The following is a 16,375-nucleotide window of genomic DNA, read 5'->3' as shown; positions in this document are numbered from 1 at the left end:
CACAGAGACCTGATCTGGGTGAACTGAGTTGGATCAAAGTCCTTGGAACTGTGTAGGAGAAAGCAGATGATGGCCGGGTCTGGGAGGATGTGTACTTTACTCACAAACCATGAAGCCTTCCCTAAGCCACCCAACTGTCTTTGGGGGCTGTGGGGGTTATTTATTTGAAAGTCACACACACACACACACACAGATCTTCTTGACGGTTCATTTCTTAGATTCCCACAACATCTGGTTCTGAACACCAGGAGCCAGGGACTCCATCTTGGTCTTCCAAGTGGGTGGCAGGGAGTCAAGGACTTGAGCCACCATCTGCTGCTTCCTGGTGTGCTCATTAGCAGGAAGCCGGATTGGAAGCAGGGGTGGGACGGTCCCAGGCACTCCAATATGGGATGTGAAAGTGGCACACGGTTGGACCATTGCACCACTGTGCCTATGCCCATTGGGTCCCGGGAGTCTCGGTAAAGCACTGATTTGTTTTTGATGAACTCCGAGAAGCATCACCTTGTAATACTCCAGGGTTCTAGGAATCTGCCTGTTCCTTCTTTCTGGGCTGGCAAACCCCAACCCATGTGTGAAAGGCTAGTACCTGCTTCCTTGCCCTTTGAAGGTCAAAGACTAGGGGGCCAAGAAAGGGAGAAGGCACAGACCTACCTGTTGCAAGGCTGCTGGTCAAACAAAATTTCTGTGGCCAATTTATTTTTGTAAGCCCATCTGCAGGGCTGTTAACATTGATTTTTAAAGAATGACAACAGAATTCTTACAAGTTGTGTGCTTTGCATTGGTCTTTTAGGAAGCAAAGAGGAAATGCATGATGACCAATACCATGAAAAGCTGCGTTTCCTTGTCCTAAAGGAAAGTGATTACAGCACAAGCCCAGGATTACTGGATCCTAGAGACCAGCTCAGAGCTCCAGCCTTCTGCCTCCCTCGGAGACGCTCTAATGAAGCTGCCAGGGCAAAAATCCTGGAGGTTTGTGAGTGGCTCCAGGGCTGCCTCTTCAATGCACGGTTTTGGCGAGCATAATGGAAACCATATGAAAAGTTCCCGGGAATCAGACCAGATGGCTCCTCGGGAATGTGTTTAGCCCAACCTGGGCTAAAGGACAAAAATACCCACTAGCAGTCAGGGGAGGGGGGTGTTGGGAAACAGAGGGGGTGGTGCGACTCTGTCCTACCCAACTCATTGCACAAGGCTGTCTTGGCAAATGGGAGTTTGTGGGAGCCGGGCGGGACTGGGGTGCAGGCAGGGGTTGGAGGCGGCCCCTTGCCCCGGTCTCCCCACCGCCGGCAGCTTCTGGAGCCCTCTACTGCCGCGCTCGGCTGCGGCGAGCCCACTGCAGCGCCCCGGGTTCCAGCCCCGCCTGTGAGGCGCCCGCCGGGGCCTCCATCCAGTGCATCGCGCGCGTTGTGGGAGGAGAAAGCGGCGGGCGGTGTGTGGAACAATCCGAACAATCTGGGGAAGGACGGGGGAGTGGAGGGGGCAGTGCAGGCAGAGGCGGGTCCTGGGAGGAGAAGGAGGGTCCTGGAAGCAGAGGAGGCAGTAGGTGGATGCGGGGGAGGAGGAGCGTCAGGCCAGAAAGGCAAGGAGGAGGCCAGGAGGCTTTCTGTGGTTGCAGGGGAGGAGGAATTTGGAGAAAGGAGGCGGATTGCAGGGGATGGAGGATCTTGGTGTTGGGAAGGAAGACCGTGGAGGGAGGAGGACCCTGGAGGCCTAGGGTGGCGGGCAAACGAAGGAGTAAGAGGAAAGTGGAGGCAGAGGAGAGAGGGCTTTTCACCAAGGGTGCCCTGGGCAAGGAGATCCTCAACTTGGATTGTCTTCTAACGTCCAGGTAGGGGATTTTCAGACGCGGGATACTGGGTCCCCACATCCTTTCTGCCCTTCTGGAGGGACAATGGGTTCCATCGTCTTACTTGTAATGTTTAATGCATATTGTCTACATGCTTCAACACTGACCAAGTGGGGAATGTGGGGCTGTGAAGACTTCCCGATCCCCGGTAGGGTTCAGGACAGGTGCGCTGCAAGGGGCATGGGTGTTCCTACCACAGGGCCCTTGTCATCCCAACTCCGGGGCCTCCAGCGTCGCGGCCTCACGGTCCATCTCAGCTGAAACGCAAGACCCGCCTTGGCCGACCAAAGCTGGAACAGTGATGGACTTCAGAGCTTTCAGAGGGGCCAGTGGTGCTGATGCTGGTGCTGGTGCTGCTAGAATCCCAGTGCTCACGAAGCTGCAAGAGACACGGCTTGCCTGTCCACAGGCACTCATGCGTCCATGGCGTGGGCATTAAATGGCTGCTCCCAAAGCAGATAGCATTCATGAGGGGCAAGTGGGATGGCACATCTGAAGTCATCCTTGACCAGTCTCTACGCTCCCTCCCTCCATTTCCCTTCATCCTAAAGGATGAGCTGCTGGTTTTCCAAATTCATAATAGTACTTCGTTCAAGAAGTTAGGGGAAATGTGTATTATGAAAACCTATATATGATTTCAGAGCTTTATCATTATTATTTTGCAACAAAACAAACACTATCTTTTAGATCCATTTTCAACCAAGTTTTAAATTATGGTGGTATATTATGAACTTCAAAGTTAGGACCTAGCAATATAAATATTTAGAGGATGATTATCAAAGGCACTAGACAGAGGCAAAAATTTTTTAAAGTGAGAATATTTTTAAACATTGGTCAAATGTTTAAGTCATTGCTTGTTAATGCATGAATGAGCATATTTTTATATATGAGCATTTTTATATATCGATGCTTTTTCTCTTTCTGCAAAATACAAATTAGTTAATATTATACTAAGACTTGGAGTAGATATTTGGTAGAGATTAAATTGTCCCGTTCCCATATCAGAGAGCGCCAATTCAAGGTCTGCTTTGTTGTTATGTTTTGCATAATACATACTTTTCTTTTTTTTATTTTAATTTTGAATTTTGAATTTTATAATACAGTTCTGTAGAGTCTGGGATTGTATTTCAGTTTCCTGCTAATGTGCATACTGGGAGTGACAGGTAATGGCTGAAGTTGGAGATGGTGGTTTCAGACTGGTGTACCCCAGCTGTTGGTATTTGGGGAGTCAACCAGCAAGAAGATTGTTGTCTTTCAAATATCATAAAAATAAAGCTATTTCAAAGTAGATATACTAAAGATGTGCTTGTCTTTAAAAAAAATCTGTTTCTTTTTTTGAACAGGACTCTAGGGCCAAGGTTTCCTGAATAATGCTATTCAGGAATAATATTAATATTGTACAGTATCCATGAGAGGGCACTTTTTGCCTGTTCTTGCATCACAAAGGCAGGGTATAACATCACGTGTCTGTCAAGGATGCCTGACTTAACCGAGAATTCCTTCAGGGAAGAAGCTGGGAAGGCACCTTACAGGGAAGGGCAACTGTCCGCTGGAGCAGCTGCAGATACCTATGACCAATGAAATCAGTTGGCACCAGCACAGCTCTGCAGCAGGAGGGATTTATTTATTTTAACAATAGTTAATGATTCTCCTGAGCTGTTCCCAGGAGGCCAACTTGCAAGAAAGAGATTTTCAGGAACTCATCTCCCCTTCCTGGAAGCAGCCACCAGAAGGGAAGCCTCCAGCTGCCCGCGCAGAACACATATCTTGCCATGGACCACACAACATCAAGTGCCCACTAATAACTCCTCCACAGCCCATCACAACCCTGCTTTCCTATGCTTGAAATGTTCCTTAGACACGATTTCAGATCCTCATGCAAAAAAACTAGAGAAAAAATCCACCATTTTTGACAAGATCACCATTCAAATCAACTAGCTGTCTGGGAACCATGGGGACCATCCAGCCCTGCTCCATTAGCTAAATTCATCAGCTTCCCAAGTGGGTGACTGTAGCTCAGCATTTCCAAAGTGCTGTGTATCTATAACAGGTGGTTCTCATGATAATACAGCTGATACTCGGATAACAATTTTTATGTGTGTTTTAATGCTCAGGTTTTTTTTTCCTACTGTGAGGGGAGTTCAAAAGTTCATGGGACAACAGAATTGAAAGATAAGTTCATTATAGTGTAAAAAATGTTTAAAGCTGGAATATCAGGGGTCTTCAGCAAGTTTATGGAAAATACATGTTATGTGTATCATACATATAGCTCAAAGTTTTCTGCAACAAAATACATCTTTTAATGGCATTTTCCCATGGCTTTTTACCTTCATAGATATAAGCAGCATACCATATTAATGATATTTCAAATATAAAAACTGAATTTGAGTCTGAGCTTTTTTCTTTTAAGTTAGCAAGAGAAATCTTAATAAATGAAATAGTATAGCTGAGATTGTTATAGCTTTTTAATAGTCAAAGTCAGTAAAGTACATGGGAGAAAAAAAAAGCAGTTTTTAATTCTTTTTCCCCACTTACCCTCCATCTGCCTCCAACAAAATGTCAAGTTATAAGAGAAATTCTGATGGACCTGACATGGTAGCCTCGTGGCTAAAAAGTCCTCTTCTTGCATGTGCCAGGATCCCATATGGGCACCAGTTCTAACCTCAGTGACCCTGCTTCCCATCCCTACTTGTGGCCTGGGAAAGCTGTTGGGGACGGCCCAAAGCCTTGAGACCCTGCACCTGCGTGGGAGACATGGAAGAGACTTCTGGCTCCTGGCTTCGGATCAGTGCAGCTCCGGCCATTGGGATCACTTGGGTTTTGAATCAATGGACAGAAGATCTTTCTCTCGGTCTCTCCTTCTCTCTGTGTATCTGACTTTTCAATAAAATAACTAAGTCTTTAAAAAGAAAGAAAGAGAAATCCTGATAAACCACTGGGCTTAGAGAATGTCTGATTGGACAGCAGATACTGGAACAGACGTATGAAGCCCCAGAAACTGGACATAAAGCACAGTCAGAATGTCCTGCCGTTTGCACAAGAACCCCCAAACTTGCTGGTATCACTCACGATTATTTGTACAGTGCACCCAAAATTCCAATTCCCATATGCCTCTTTGAGGTTTATTTCTCCCAAACTGGGGAAATCTGTGCAAGCAATTGTTCATGAGGCTTTCAGGAAGACTGTCTTATCAGAAGAGCTCCACTTTTCATCCTGTTATAAATCAGGATGTGTATTTAGACCAACTCTGATCACACACACACCCACTGCCAGGCAGAAACACCAGAAACTCACTTCCTGGCTCTTCCCAGGGATGCCCTGTTGGATGACAGGAAGAAAAAAAAAAAAAAGATTCTTACACGATTCAGGAAGCCTTCACCTTGTCTCTTGTAGTTCAGTAAGATCACATGTGCTGGCCTTGTACGTCTCATATCTAGGGTGAGCAGACAAACTGCATGTAAGTGCCAGTGGCAGGTACAGTCTGGATTCCCTGACATTCCAAAAGGTTTTGTAAATCAACAGTTCCAAGCCCAGGTGCACATTTAGTCCTCTCGGTTAAAAAGCTCAAGACGCCACTGCTCCACTTCCCACCCAGCTCCCTGCTAATGGCCTGGGAAAGCTGTGGTGGATGGCCCAAGTGCCTTATCCTCTGCATTCATTCGGGAGACATCAGAGAAGTTCCTAGCTCCTGACTTAGATCCGGCCCAGCCCTGCTGTTGCAACCTGTCAGGGAGTATCTCTCTGTCCTCTCCCTCTCTCTGTGTAACTCTGCCTTCCAAACAAATCTTTAAAAGGAGCAGCACAATCCCAAGACCCATATTGGAGTGCCCAGGTTCAATTCTCACTTCCAGTTCTGGCTCCTGACTCTAACTTCTTGCTAATACAGCCCCCTGGGAGGCAGTGGCTATGGCCCAAGTTGCTGGATCCCTGCCATGCATGTGGGAAACCTGAATTTTCTCTCTTCCCACCTTCAGTATGGCCCAGCCCTGGCTGGTTAAAGGCATTTGGGGAGTGATTAGCAGACGGAGGATCTCTTTCTCTACTTCTTGAATAAGTAAAAATTAAAAAAAATAGTAATTCCAAATTCTCTCATATACACACCACCCTAAACCCTCACCACCAGCACAATCCTCTCATACACATGTTCTGTTTCAGAGTTGCTGCTGAGTGGCACCTCTGTTGGAAAACTGTCTCCTATCACTTCTGCTTCCCACTTTCCTTGTCTTTGGAGAGATACAATGAAGCAGTATAAGGCACAGGACAGGAAGAGAGAAACAGAATGCAGCAGGCTTTAAATGGCCCTGGACTACGAAATACATGAAAATATCAAATGACAATCGTTGTTAAAATAAAGGCAAAAAGCAGGTAAGGAAGTGGTAGTTTAGAAAGAGACTTACAGATTTGTCTGTAACCTTGAGGTGCCGGGGAAATATCATCGAAGCACCAAATTTGGTGTGCCTAAGCAGAGGAAACATTCTCATCAATCCCAAAACACACACACAATCATGGAAATTTAATAACTCGTGCTTTAGTATTCATCCCTGTGCAATTCCAATGACCCTTGGACATTGCTGTAAAAATCTGCCACAGGGAGTGGGTGTTTAGTTCAACAGTTAATTTGCCCACATCCCACCTCACAGTGCCTGGGTTGAATCCTTGGTTCTGACTCTAGCTTCCTGCCAGTGTAGACCCTGGAAGGCAGCTGTGATGACTCAGTTGATTGAGTCTGTCACTCACATGTGAGACCTGATGTGCATCTCCGGTTCCTGGCTCACATCTGACCCAGCTCCAGTTGTGGCTCTTTGATGAATAAATAAACATATAAAGTTTATAAAAGTTCACAGCAATTGGGCTAGCACGGCCTAGCCGCTAAAGTCCTCACCTTGAACGCACCAGGATCCCAAATGGGCGCCTGTTCTAATCCCGGCAGCTCCACTTCCCATCCAGCTCCCTGCTTGTGAGCTGGGAAAGCAGTCAAGGACAGCCCAAAGCTTTGGGACCCTGCACCCGTGTGGGAGACCGGGAAGAAGTTCCTGGATCCTGGCTTCAGATCAGCATAGCATCGGCCGTTGCGCTCACTTGGGGAGTGAATCATCGGACAGAAGATCTTCCTCTCTGTATATCTGTCTCTCCTCCTCTCTGTATATCTGACTTTCCAATAAATAAATAAATCTTTAAAAAAAGTTCACAGCAATAACAGATAAAAATAGCAAAATGGAAAAGACAAAATCAGAGAAAATGTCAAGTAGGATTGGCAAAAGAGAACAATCTTAACTTAGATAAATCAGTAAGACAAAGCTAAACACTCTAATAAAAAAAATGGCAAAGGAAATCACACTTCATCAGTCATGGAGTCCACCTTTATGAATTCACCTAGTTGCTAGAATTTAAGAACTCTGAAGTCAATATTCATAGCACCTTTAAGGTCCTCTGCAAACATACATCATGTGGCAAACATTGGAGTCACCTGACAAGCACCTTCCCAGCTGACAGGTAAACAGGTAAAAAGTCAGATGTCCTTGGCAAAGCGTATTTAGTGCCATATTTTCTGCAACTTTCTGTTTTGTTGGTGATTATGCTATGCACGATGGCTCCAGTAAAGGGCTGAAGTCCGTGGTCCCTAATCACACACAGGTTGGAATGGCCCTTTCAGAGAAAACACTTGTATTAACTGAACATTCCTTTACAAACAAAGTATAATGCCGCTGGCTGTGCTGCGAGCTCAATAAATTAGCAACGAATGTTAAAATGTCTAACAGAAACATACATGAAAACAAAGAACCATATTGATCTGTTGGCAAAAAACATTGTGATTGGTGGCTTATAAAATCCTACCCTGGCGTTTGTATTGGAAACAGTGTGGTTCAGTATCCCTTAATTCAGAGTTCAAGATCAATGCAACATTAAGAAACATAATGATTGCAAATAATAAGAATCAGTAGGAAAGAACTATCAACAACTACTAAATGTCAGATCTCTAACCACATTAATAAAGAAATGAAATCAAAAGAATGGTTTTAAATATCCTCAACTTCCAAATTAGAAAACAGTGATGCTTTTTTAAACCCAATGTTGGAGACAATAGAGAAAAAGACAATCTCATGCTGCTCTGTGTCCTGGAAGACACTTTGGCCATATATAAAATAGATGTATTGGGGCAGGCATCTTCATAGTCATTCAGACACTGCTTGAATTGCTTCTGCCCCAAAACTCAATGCCTGGCTTCAAGTCTTGGCCTTGCTACTGCTTCTAGTTTCCTGTTGATCATGCACAGTCAAGGGGGTGGCAGACCATGACACAAGTCCTCGGGTCCTTGAGGCCCTCAGGGGAGATGTGTATTGAGCCTTCAAGCTCCTGGCTTTGGCCTGGCCCAGCCCTGGGTGATGCATGCCTTTGGACTGTGACCCAGTGTATGGAAGATTTCTCTATGGGTCTCTGTCTTTGAAATAAAATGAAAATAAGTAATTTGCAAGAATAAGTGTACTGGCTGACTCAAGAATGCTACTTCAACATATGAACCCTGAAGAGGCTATTTTACAGTTCTAAGAATCTATATTCAGATTTTATTCATCACAGCATTGTTTATGTTAGTCATAAATTTAAGAAGCCTAAATACCTGGTGACATGGGTATTTTAATGTTGTGATATAGCCCCTCAGTGAAATAATGTAGATCTATTAAAAATGATAGGACAGGTGTTGTGGTATAGCAGGTTAAGCCAATACTGGGAATGCCCACATTTCACACTGGGATGCCTTATTCAAGTTCTGAGTGTTCTGTGCTTCTAAACCATTTTCCTGACCCCTGCCTGTGTGCCTGGAAGGCAGCAAGTGAACTTGAGCTTCTGCCACCCATGTGAAAGACTATGATAGGGCTCCTCGCTCCTGGTTTCAGTCTGGCCTAGCTCTAGCTGATGTGACATTTGGTCAGAAGATGTCTCTTGGGGACTGGCATGAGGGTGCAGTGAGTTAAGCACCACTTGCTATGCCAGAAGCCTATATGACTGCTAGTCTGAATGGGGTTCTAGACTCCTGGATGTGGCTCTGGCTGTTGTAGTCATTTGAACCAGTAGACGGAAGCTATCTCTCTCTCTCTGTAACACTGCCTTTTAAATAGTCTTTTAAAATGATAACAAAGCACTATATTTACTAGCACTGAAAGATGTCTATAAAAATATCAAATAATAAAAACCTGTTGTAGAGGGTAATGCCCAGCAAGGGTTCATCAGCATACTCTGCGTGTGTGCATATATTTTTCTGCATTCGTAAGTAGACAGACATTTGTAAGGAAGTTCACTGAAACATAAATAGTGATTATCTCTGAGGGAAAGGAAGACGTTTGGATGATTTTTGCTTTTGTTTCCAAGTCTCTGTATTATTTGAAAGTTTACAATCTGCAAAAGACTGGTTTTGTTTTTCTCTGCCAATAGATTACATGTAATTACCACTACGCGTGACAAAGAGAACAAAAGTAGAATATCATCAGTTGTTGACAAATTGTATCACCTTTGTAATCTTTGTATCCCCACATAGTAAGTACTCAAAAATAGACATTTGGCAAATGAGTATTATTTAATAAATAATCCCAATTGCTTTGACTTGTTTTCAAAAAAGAATACTATGTAGAGTGCAGCCATTGAAGCTCTCTACATGTAAATGAGCACTGAGAAATGCTGGACTCACCACTCCATGCCTGACGTCAAGTGACTTTTTAAAGGGCCTGGTTATATCAGGAAACAGTCCTGAATGCAAATGAAGAGGGAAAAAAAATCAAGATTAGATCCAGTGCTAGAGTATAAAATTTCTAACACTCCCTACTACAAAAAAAAAAAAATGGGCACAATATGACTTGTTTCCCTGTTGCACTCTACAAGACAAAAGTAGGAGGTCAGACAAAGCTGTTACTAAATTTGAACTGGCAATAAACTTGGCGCTTTGGGGAGGGTATGCATTTTTAAGTCTGCAACAGTCTTTTATGATACACACTTTATGCTCTTAGACAATCAGAGGGAACCAAGGCTGTGTAGAAATTCCAAGGCTATAAATTTTTCTGAAGGTCATGAGGAGCGCTGGTCTATCTTTAATCAATTTTATTAATATATAACTTACATAAGATTGACTCAGATTAAGTGTACAGTTCAATGGTTTTGAGTAAATTTACCAAGTTATGTAATCATCACCATGACCCATCCTTTCATAAGCCAAATATATATCAAAAAAGATTCATTTTACTTGAAAGATGGAGAGAAAGAGAGAGAAAGCAAGAGATCTTCCACCTACTGGTTCAATATCCAAATGATTGTAAAAGCAAAGGTCTAACACACAGCAAAACCAGAAGCCTAGAACTCCATCCTGGTCGCCTACAGGGGTGACAGGGACCCAAGTACTTGGGCCACATTCCACTCCCTTCCCATGTACATTACCAGGAACCCGGATGGGAAACAGAGCAGCTGGGATTAAAATCAGTGCCTTGATGTGGCATGTTGGTATCCCAACTGGTGGCTTAACTCGCTGCACCACAATGCTGCCCCTGAGACCAATATTTTTTATCCTTTATACCCATTTAATACTTTCCTCCATAGCCTCCAGCAAACCACTGATGTATTTTCTTTCTCCATATTTGCCTTTACTGGACATTTCTTACCAATGAGAATCACATACTAAACGATCTTTTACATCTGAATTCTTTGACTTGATATCGTTTTTGACACATGTCTACACTAAGGGTGTTGCAGTATTTTTGTTATTTATTGTTACATAATATCCCATTTTATGAATTCCCAGATTTTGTTACCCACTGCCACTTGATAGGCCACTAGGATTGCTTTTCAGTTTTGGCTGAGATGGATAATGCTGTGACTGACACTCATGTGCAGGTCTGTGTGCATATATGTTTTCACTTCTCTTGGGTAACAAGTGAGGTGCACAGTTGCTGGATCCTGTGATCAACTCCTATTTTACGTGTAAAGAAACTGCGAAAGTATTCCTGTAAAGCAATTATCTTACTACTTCATATTCCCAGTAGCAGTGAGTGAAGGTTCTAGTGTCTCCACCCTCTTACCAGCATTTGTTATCATCTGCCCTATGCTGATAGCTGTCCTGATGGATGTGAAGGGGTATCTCATTGTTTTTAAATTGCTATCTCTTAGTTGAGTTCTCTGGCGTGCTTTAATTAAAATGGCTTTAAATGCTGAAAGGGGGTCTTGATTGGCTTAACAGGCTCTGGTCTTGAGAGACAAGATATAGGAGAGGAATAGCCATTGGTGCACAGTCATTTTTGTTTGTATGTTTGTTGTTTTTATTTTATTTTATTTGGGATTCCCCCCAAAACTCCCACCCCCGACAGATTTTCCCCATGTTGCTATAATAGTATAGTTCTTCTCATAAGGAGTCATAATTCCATCAGACGCCACACATTTTTGGTGTAACTGTATGTTAATAAGTGCTTTAAAAGGAAGGTATCCTGAGCCAAAGTCAAGGAGCTTAACTATTATTTAACTAAATTCAAGAAAATTTCACCTTTTCATAGCTCCAGTAAAAGCAAATGGATAAGCTGTTTATCCTGCATAATTAGCTGCTTGTTCCCTTCTCTGTGAATGTTTAGCCTTTCAAAGCTCCCTGTAAGACCTTCGTAAATTCCATAGGCCTGCCAGAAGCTTAACTGGATTTTTGTTAGCCTTTCATCAAGAATTACACTAAATAATTTTTAATTAGTAAACTATATGATTCTATAATATACAAATATTACAGAAAGCAATTTGGATGGATAGTGGGTGAGTGGGAAGCAGATGATAAACCATTGCATGAAGTATTTAAACACTTACACACTTGTGTTTATCTGTAGGCCAGATTTGGTCACTTTTCTAGTTAGAAATGCCTCATTTACTTCAGTGTCTTTTGGAAAGGAATGAGTAAGCTGCACATATGTTAGAATATGAGTTAGCTAAAAACTTCCCTTTGTGAATTCACAGTAGATGCAATGCAGCCCCCCAGTGCAACCTGAGCCTGGCAGGTTCAGCTCACTTTTTGAGTAAGGACATATAAAGGCATTCAATTAGCATGTATCCACCTCCTTCTACTTCTTACTCCTACAGCCATAGCCAAATTGGGTAATTTTGTCAATGAAACTATCTCAGGAATCATCAACAAGTCCTACCTTTAGATAGTAAGCTCTTACATGATGTGCCAACCTGACGGAATGCTACAGGTATTTGGTTTTTAAAAAGCAACTATCAGGAAAACAAGCATAGGCTTGCTGGTGTCGGCTCCTGCAGTCAGAGAAGCTCAAGTCAGATGTTTCCTTCTAGGTCTTCTATTGTGATCATTTAGTCCACCTACTGGGTATCTGTCATAGTACAGTGTCAGCCTTGTCTGTGATTCCGTTTTCTTTTAGCAGATTGGTGATGATTCCATCTCCCACCTACTAGTAGTCTCTGAGGTCCCTGAAATGTTTGAGTTCCTTGAAACCAAACCCCGTGAACACAAAACATGAAGTTAGAAAACAATGACAAAGTACTCTCCATCCTTGAGTAGTGTGCCTTAAATTGCATGTATGCAAAAGAAAAACTTTAGATTATACAACACTCAACCTGAAGTCCATGGACACTCTGATGCATGCATTGTAGGCTTGTATGAGGGTACTTCTAAATGTTCATGGAAAATGAAGCTATAGTGTATTTATTTTATGCAAAAAATCATTCTGAAATGCATATTATGGAATAAAAAACTATACATGGATCTCAAAATGTTGCACCGAAACAGCCTTATCTTTTAATTCCCTTTTTCCCTCTTATTTTTTGAAGTATTCTCATGTAAGTGTCTTTGGGGACAGCTTTCTGGAGAGAAGGCCCAGAGCTTTTATGAAAAGTGTCTCAAAAATATAAAGTACCACTGTGCTACCCACTGAGATAGAGCACAGAGCTCAAATCTTCTTCCTTATGGATGCTTAAGCATTAGACACTCAATGGTCTACATGCTAGATAGAAATTATTCTATCAAGTTTAAATTTCTTCAGTGTAAGAGAACATTTGTGCAACCGACACACATGCTGAAAAATTTTAGATATACTTTATGATATCTTATTCTTGGTACTTAAAGAAAGAAGTATATACTTGTATCAACACACATGAGGTTTTTCAAGAGGCTGGTTCTGTGGCATAGAAGATAAAACCACTGCCTGTGGTGCTGGCTCCAGTTAGTGGTGTCTTGGCTGCTCTACTTCTGATCCAGCTCCCTCTGTGAGGCCTGTAAAAGCAGCAGAACATGGCCCAAGTGTTTGGGTCCTTTCTGTCTGTGCAGGAGATGCAGATGAAGCTCCTGGCTTTGGCCTGGCTCAGCCATGGCCATTGCAACCATCTGAGACGTAAACCAACAGATGCAAGATCTCTCTGTTTCTCCTTCTCTGTAACTCTCAACATTCAAAAGAGTGAATATACCTCCTTTTTAAAAAAAATTGAGGTTTTCAAGGAGTCCATGAAAAATTTGTATCAACTGTACACCTCTTTCAACATTTTTTGCACCCAAATAAATTTACCTTTAACTTCATTTTCTACAAAATTTTTGAAGCACCATCTTAATGAAGACTGAGATAAGGCTGGATGTTAACAAAAGTGACCAAATATTAACAGCTGACAAATCTAACAGCATGTAGATGGATGCTGATGGTAGTGTTCTTTCAGCTTTTATATGGATTAAGCCATTTTTAGATTTGCAAATGCAAAAATAAGGTAGATTTGTAAATGCAAAAATAAGGTATTCATGTTCCTCCCCCATGGTGCTCTCATCATACTTGGTACATGGTTAAAACTAGGTACACAGAGAAGCAAGAACCCTGACCGGCTGCCTTTGGGCTCTCAGCAAGGGGAGACCTGAACCGGTGCGTCACCCTCTTCTGATCTTCCCCTGTACCTCCAGCCCGGGTTGGTTCATGGAAGCCCACTGAAATCCCAATAGTGCCCACTATTGTGCTATTGTTTATGTTCACATAATTGCAGCGCATGAACAGTGAAGCGCACGCAGTAGCAGATGGTACCGTGTGACCTTCTTAATAACAGCCTTGGCTGCCAACGTTCCCTTGTGTCCAGGCTCTGCAGGGAATTTGGAAACAGTTGCCTCACACTTGAATATTTTCTGGCAAACACATTTAACCATTTGTTAGGTAACTTCCTACTTTAAATAGACAAAGGGAAACAAAACACAATTCCCAACACCTGGAAAAGGAGCTTGGCATTTCCTCAATCCAGAGGCCCAACCTGGGACCTCTAGGGCATGCTGGCCACCACCCAGCTGAGCTGTCATTTCCACTATGGTCAGGATCTCATGTCTAGGCACGGTGCTTATTATTATACCCAGATTTACTTGTAGCCAATGTGATGTTTAAAAGGCTTTAAAAATATTTTTTTCTATTTATTTAAAAAGCAGAGTGACACACAGAAAAGGAGAAACAGAGAGAAAGAAATCTTTTATCTTCTGGTACATTTCCTAAATGGTCCCAACAGCCAGGGCTGGGGCAGACTGAAGCCAGAAATCGGAAACTCCGTGTGAGCGACAGGGACGCAAGCACTTGTGCCATCTTCCACTGCTTCCTTAGGCACATTAACAAGGAGCTGGATCAGAAGTGGAGCAGCTAGAACTTCAGCAGCACCTTGATATGGACTATTGGGATCACAGTCAACAGCTTAACTCAATTAAAATATATATATATGGAATATTGGCAGCACAATTGACAGCTTAACCCAACTTTAAAAAATATATATTTGAGATGTGCTAAGAGACAGAGAGCGAGACAACTCTCGTATGCTGACTTACTCCTCAAATTTCCAGGCTGAAATTACACGTGATAGCCTAACTTGCTGTACCAACCCCAATATTTTTTTTTAAATATTTTGAGAGGTGAATAAAGAGAGAAAGAGAGAGGCTCTCACAGGCTGACTTACTGTTCAAATGCCCAGGCTGAAGGCAGTAGTCAGATCACAACACAAGCCTCCCACCTGACCCAGTTCTCTGCGTCATCACCACTGCTTCCCAAGCACTGCATTAGCAAGCAGAGACCGGGAGCTGGAGTATCAAGCCTAGGTACATTGGAACTGCTAAGCTGAACTCTCCTAGGACAGTTCCCACACCAAAGCAGACAAATCAGGCAGAGAACCAAGTCCTACTGCTAAGAAGTCCCTCTGCTGCAGCAGCTCACACCCCAGCAAAGAGGGAGCCTGTGGTGTGGGAGACTTGCACTGAGCAACCTCAGTCCCTGGCTTGCACAGCCTGCACAGCTGCGACTGGGGAACTCCATGGTGGGATGAGGGTGGTGGGGGGCAGTGAGGGAGCAGTGGTCCGCACAGGTGACCCCCACTGGCCTCCCCTTTCCACTACCTGTTCTTAACAATGACAAGTAGGCAAGAGCCAGCCTGTAGCCCTCTCCCATGCAGACCAGATAAAATCTTTGGGGAAAAGTCCCCTCTTTCCTTTCATACCCTCAACCCTTTTTCTAGGACCCCAGTCTTCATGCTGGAGCCGCAATGTCCAGCAACAATAAGCTTTGGAAATAATCCTAAAATAGCACAAGGGGACAGACACATCAAAGCAAATTTACAAGTTGGGAAGTGACAGGGGATCCACAAGATGGAAATGCAAGCTTCTTGCAGACTCCTACTGACGATTCATTCACCTGCTGTCTGTTCTCTTCCCCCACATACCACAAATCACTCTTACTGCCACTTATTCCCACCACTCTAGACGTGATACCTGCCTGTGCAAGAGCGCTTCACACATTTGTGGAAAATGGAATTAATGGATAAATTAATGGATAAATTTATTTGGATGTAAAACATTAGAAACTGCACACAACTAGAATATGCATTTTAATGAACGTTTTGAAGGACCTTCTTATCGTCTTTTTACTATAAGCCCATTACCAAATCTGGCAGGGGTGAGGGTGGAGGAATGAAGACACTTGTAACCATGAACTGCACTATTTATTCATTCTATTTTTAAAATATTACAACTTTAGGCACTACTACAAAGGATTTAGAATGCTATTTTTGGAAAGATTAACAGCTGATTTTATAAAGTGCAGTCTAGTTTATAAAGGAATGCATGAAATGCCTTTTGGGAGAGAAATTACAAATAAGGAATTACCTCTTTAAGGGATTACATCATAGAAAAAGCAAAGAATAGAAGTTTCATAAGAACTGCTGTTCAGTGGTCAGCATTGTGGTACAACTGTTAAGATGTCGCTTGTGAGGCTAGTATTGTGACTGAGTGAGTAAAGTCACTGCCGGCAATGCCAGCGTCTCACATACATGGGCACTGGATTGTGTCCCGGATGCTCCACTTCTGATACAGCTCCTTGCTAATATGACTGGGAAAGAAGCAGAGGATGGCCAAAGTGCTTGGGCCCTAGTACCCATGTGGGAGACACAGATTAATTCTGGAATCCTGACTTCAGCCTAGCCCAGCTCTGCTTCAGACACTAGTAGAGTAAGTAAAACAGCATGAGAAAAATCTGTCTTCCCCTCTTTTTGTGTCGCTCT

General features: G+C 43.1%; 1 protein-coding gene across 1 annotated transcript in view; it reads right to left on the bottom strand.

Annotated features, from left to right (window-relative positions):
• Positions 1 to 2,056: 2,056 nt before the first annotated feature.
• CUNH4orf51 (chromosome unknown C4orf51 homolog) overlaps positions 2,057 to 16,375 on the bottom strand; it is a 32,297-nt gene continuing 17,978 nt past the window's right edge. Inside the window, exons 3-5 of the mRNA XM_040967394.1 lie at positions 9,531 to 9,589; positions 6,247 to 6,307; positions 2,057 to 2,139 (exon numbers count right to left, since the gene is read on the bottom strand). Of these exons, the coding sequence (XP_040823328.1) occupies positions 2,057 to 2,139; positions 6,247 to 6,307; positions 9,531 to 9,589 (203 nt within the window). The remainder of the gene's footprint in view (positions 2,140 to 6,246; positions 6,308 to 9,530; positions 9,590 to 16,375) is intronic.

The sequence above is a fragment of the Ochotona curzoniae genome, unplaced genomic scaffold (genome assembly GCF_017591425.1).
Source record: "Ochotona curzoniae isolate NIBS_2020 unplaced genomic scaffold, NIBS_Ocur_1.0 scaffold_4506, whole genome shotgun sequence".
Taxonomy (NCBI): domain Eukaryota; kingdom Metazoa; phylum Chordata; class Mammalia; order Lagomorpha; family Ochotonidae; genus Ochotona; species Ochotona curzoniae.
The sequence above is the reverse complement of the archived record's forward strand: the minus strand, read 5'-3'. Positions and strand labels throughout refer to the sequence as shown.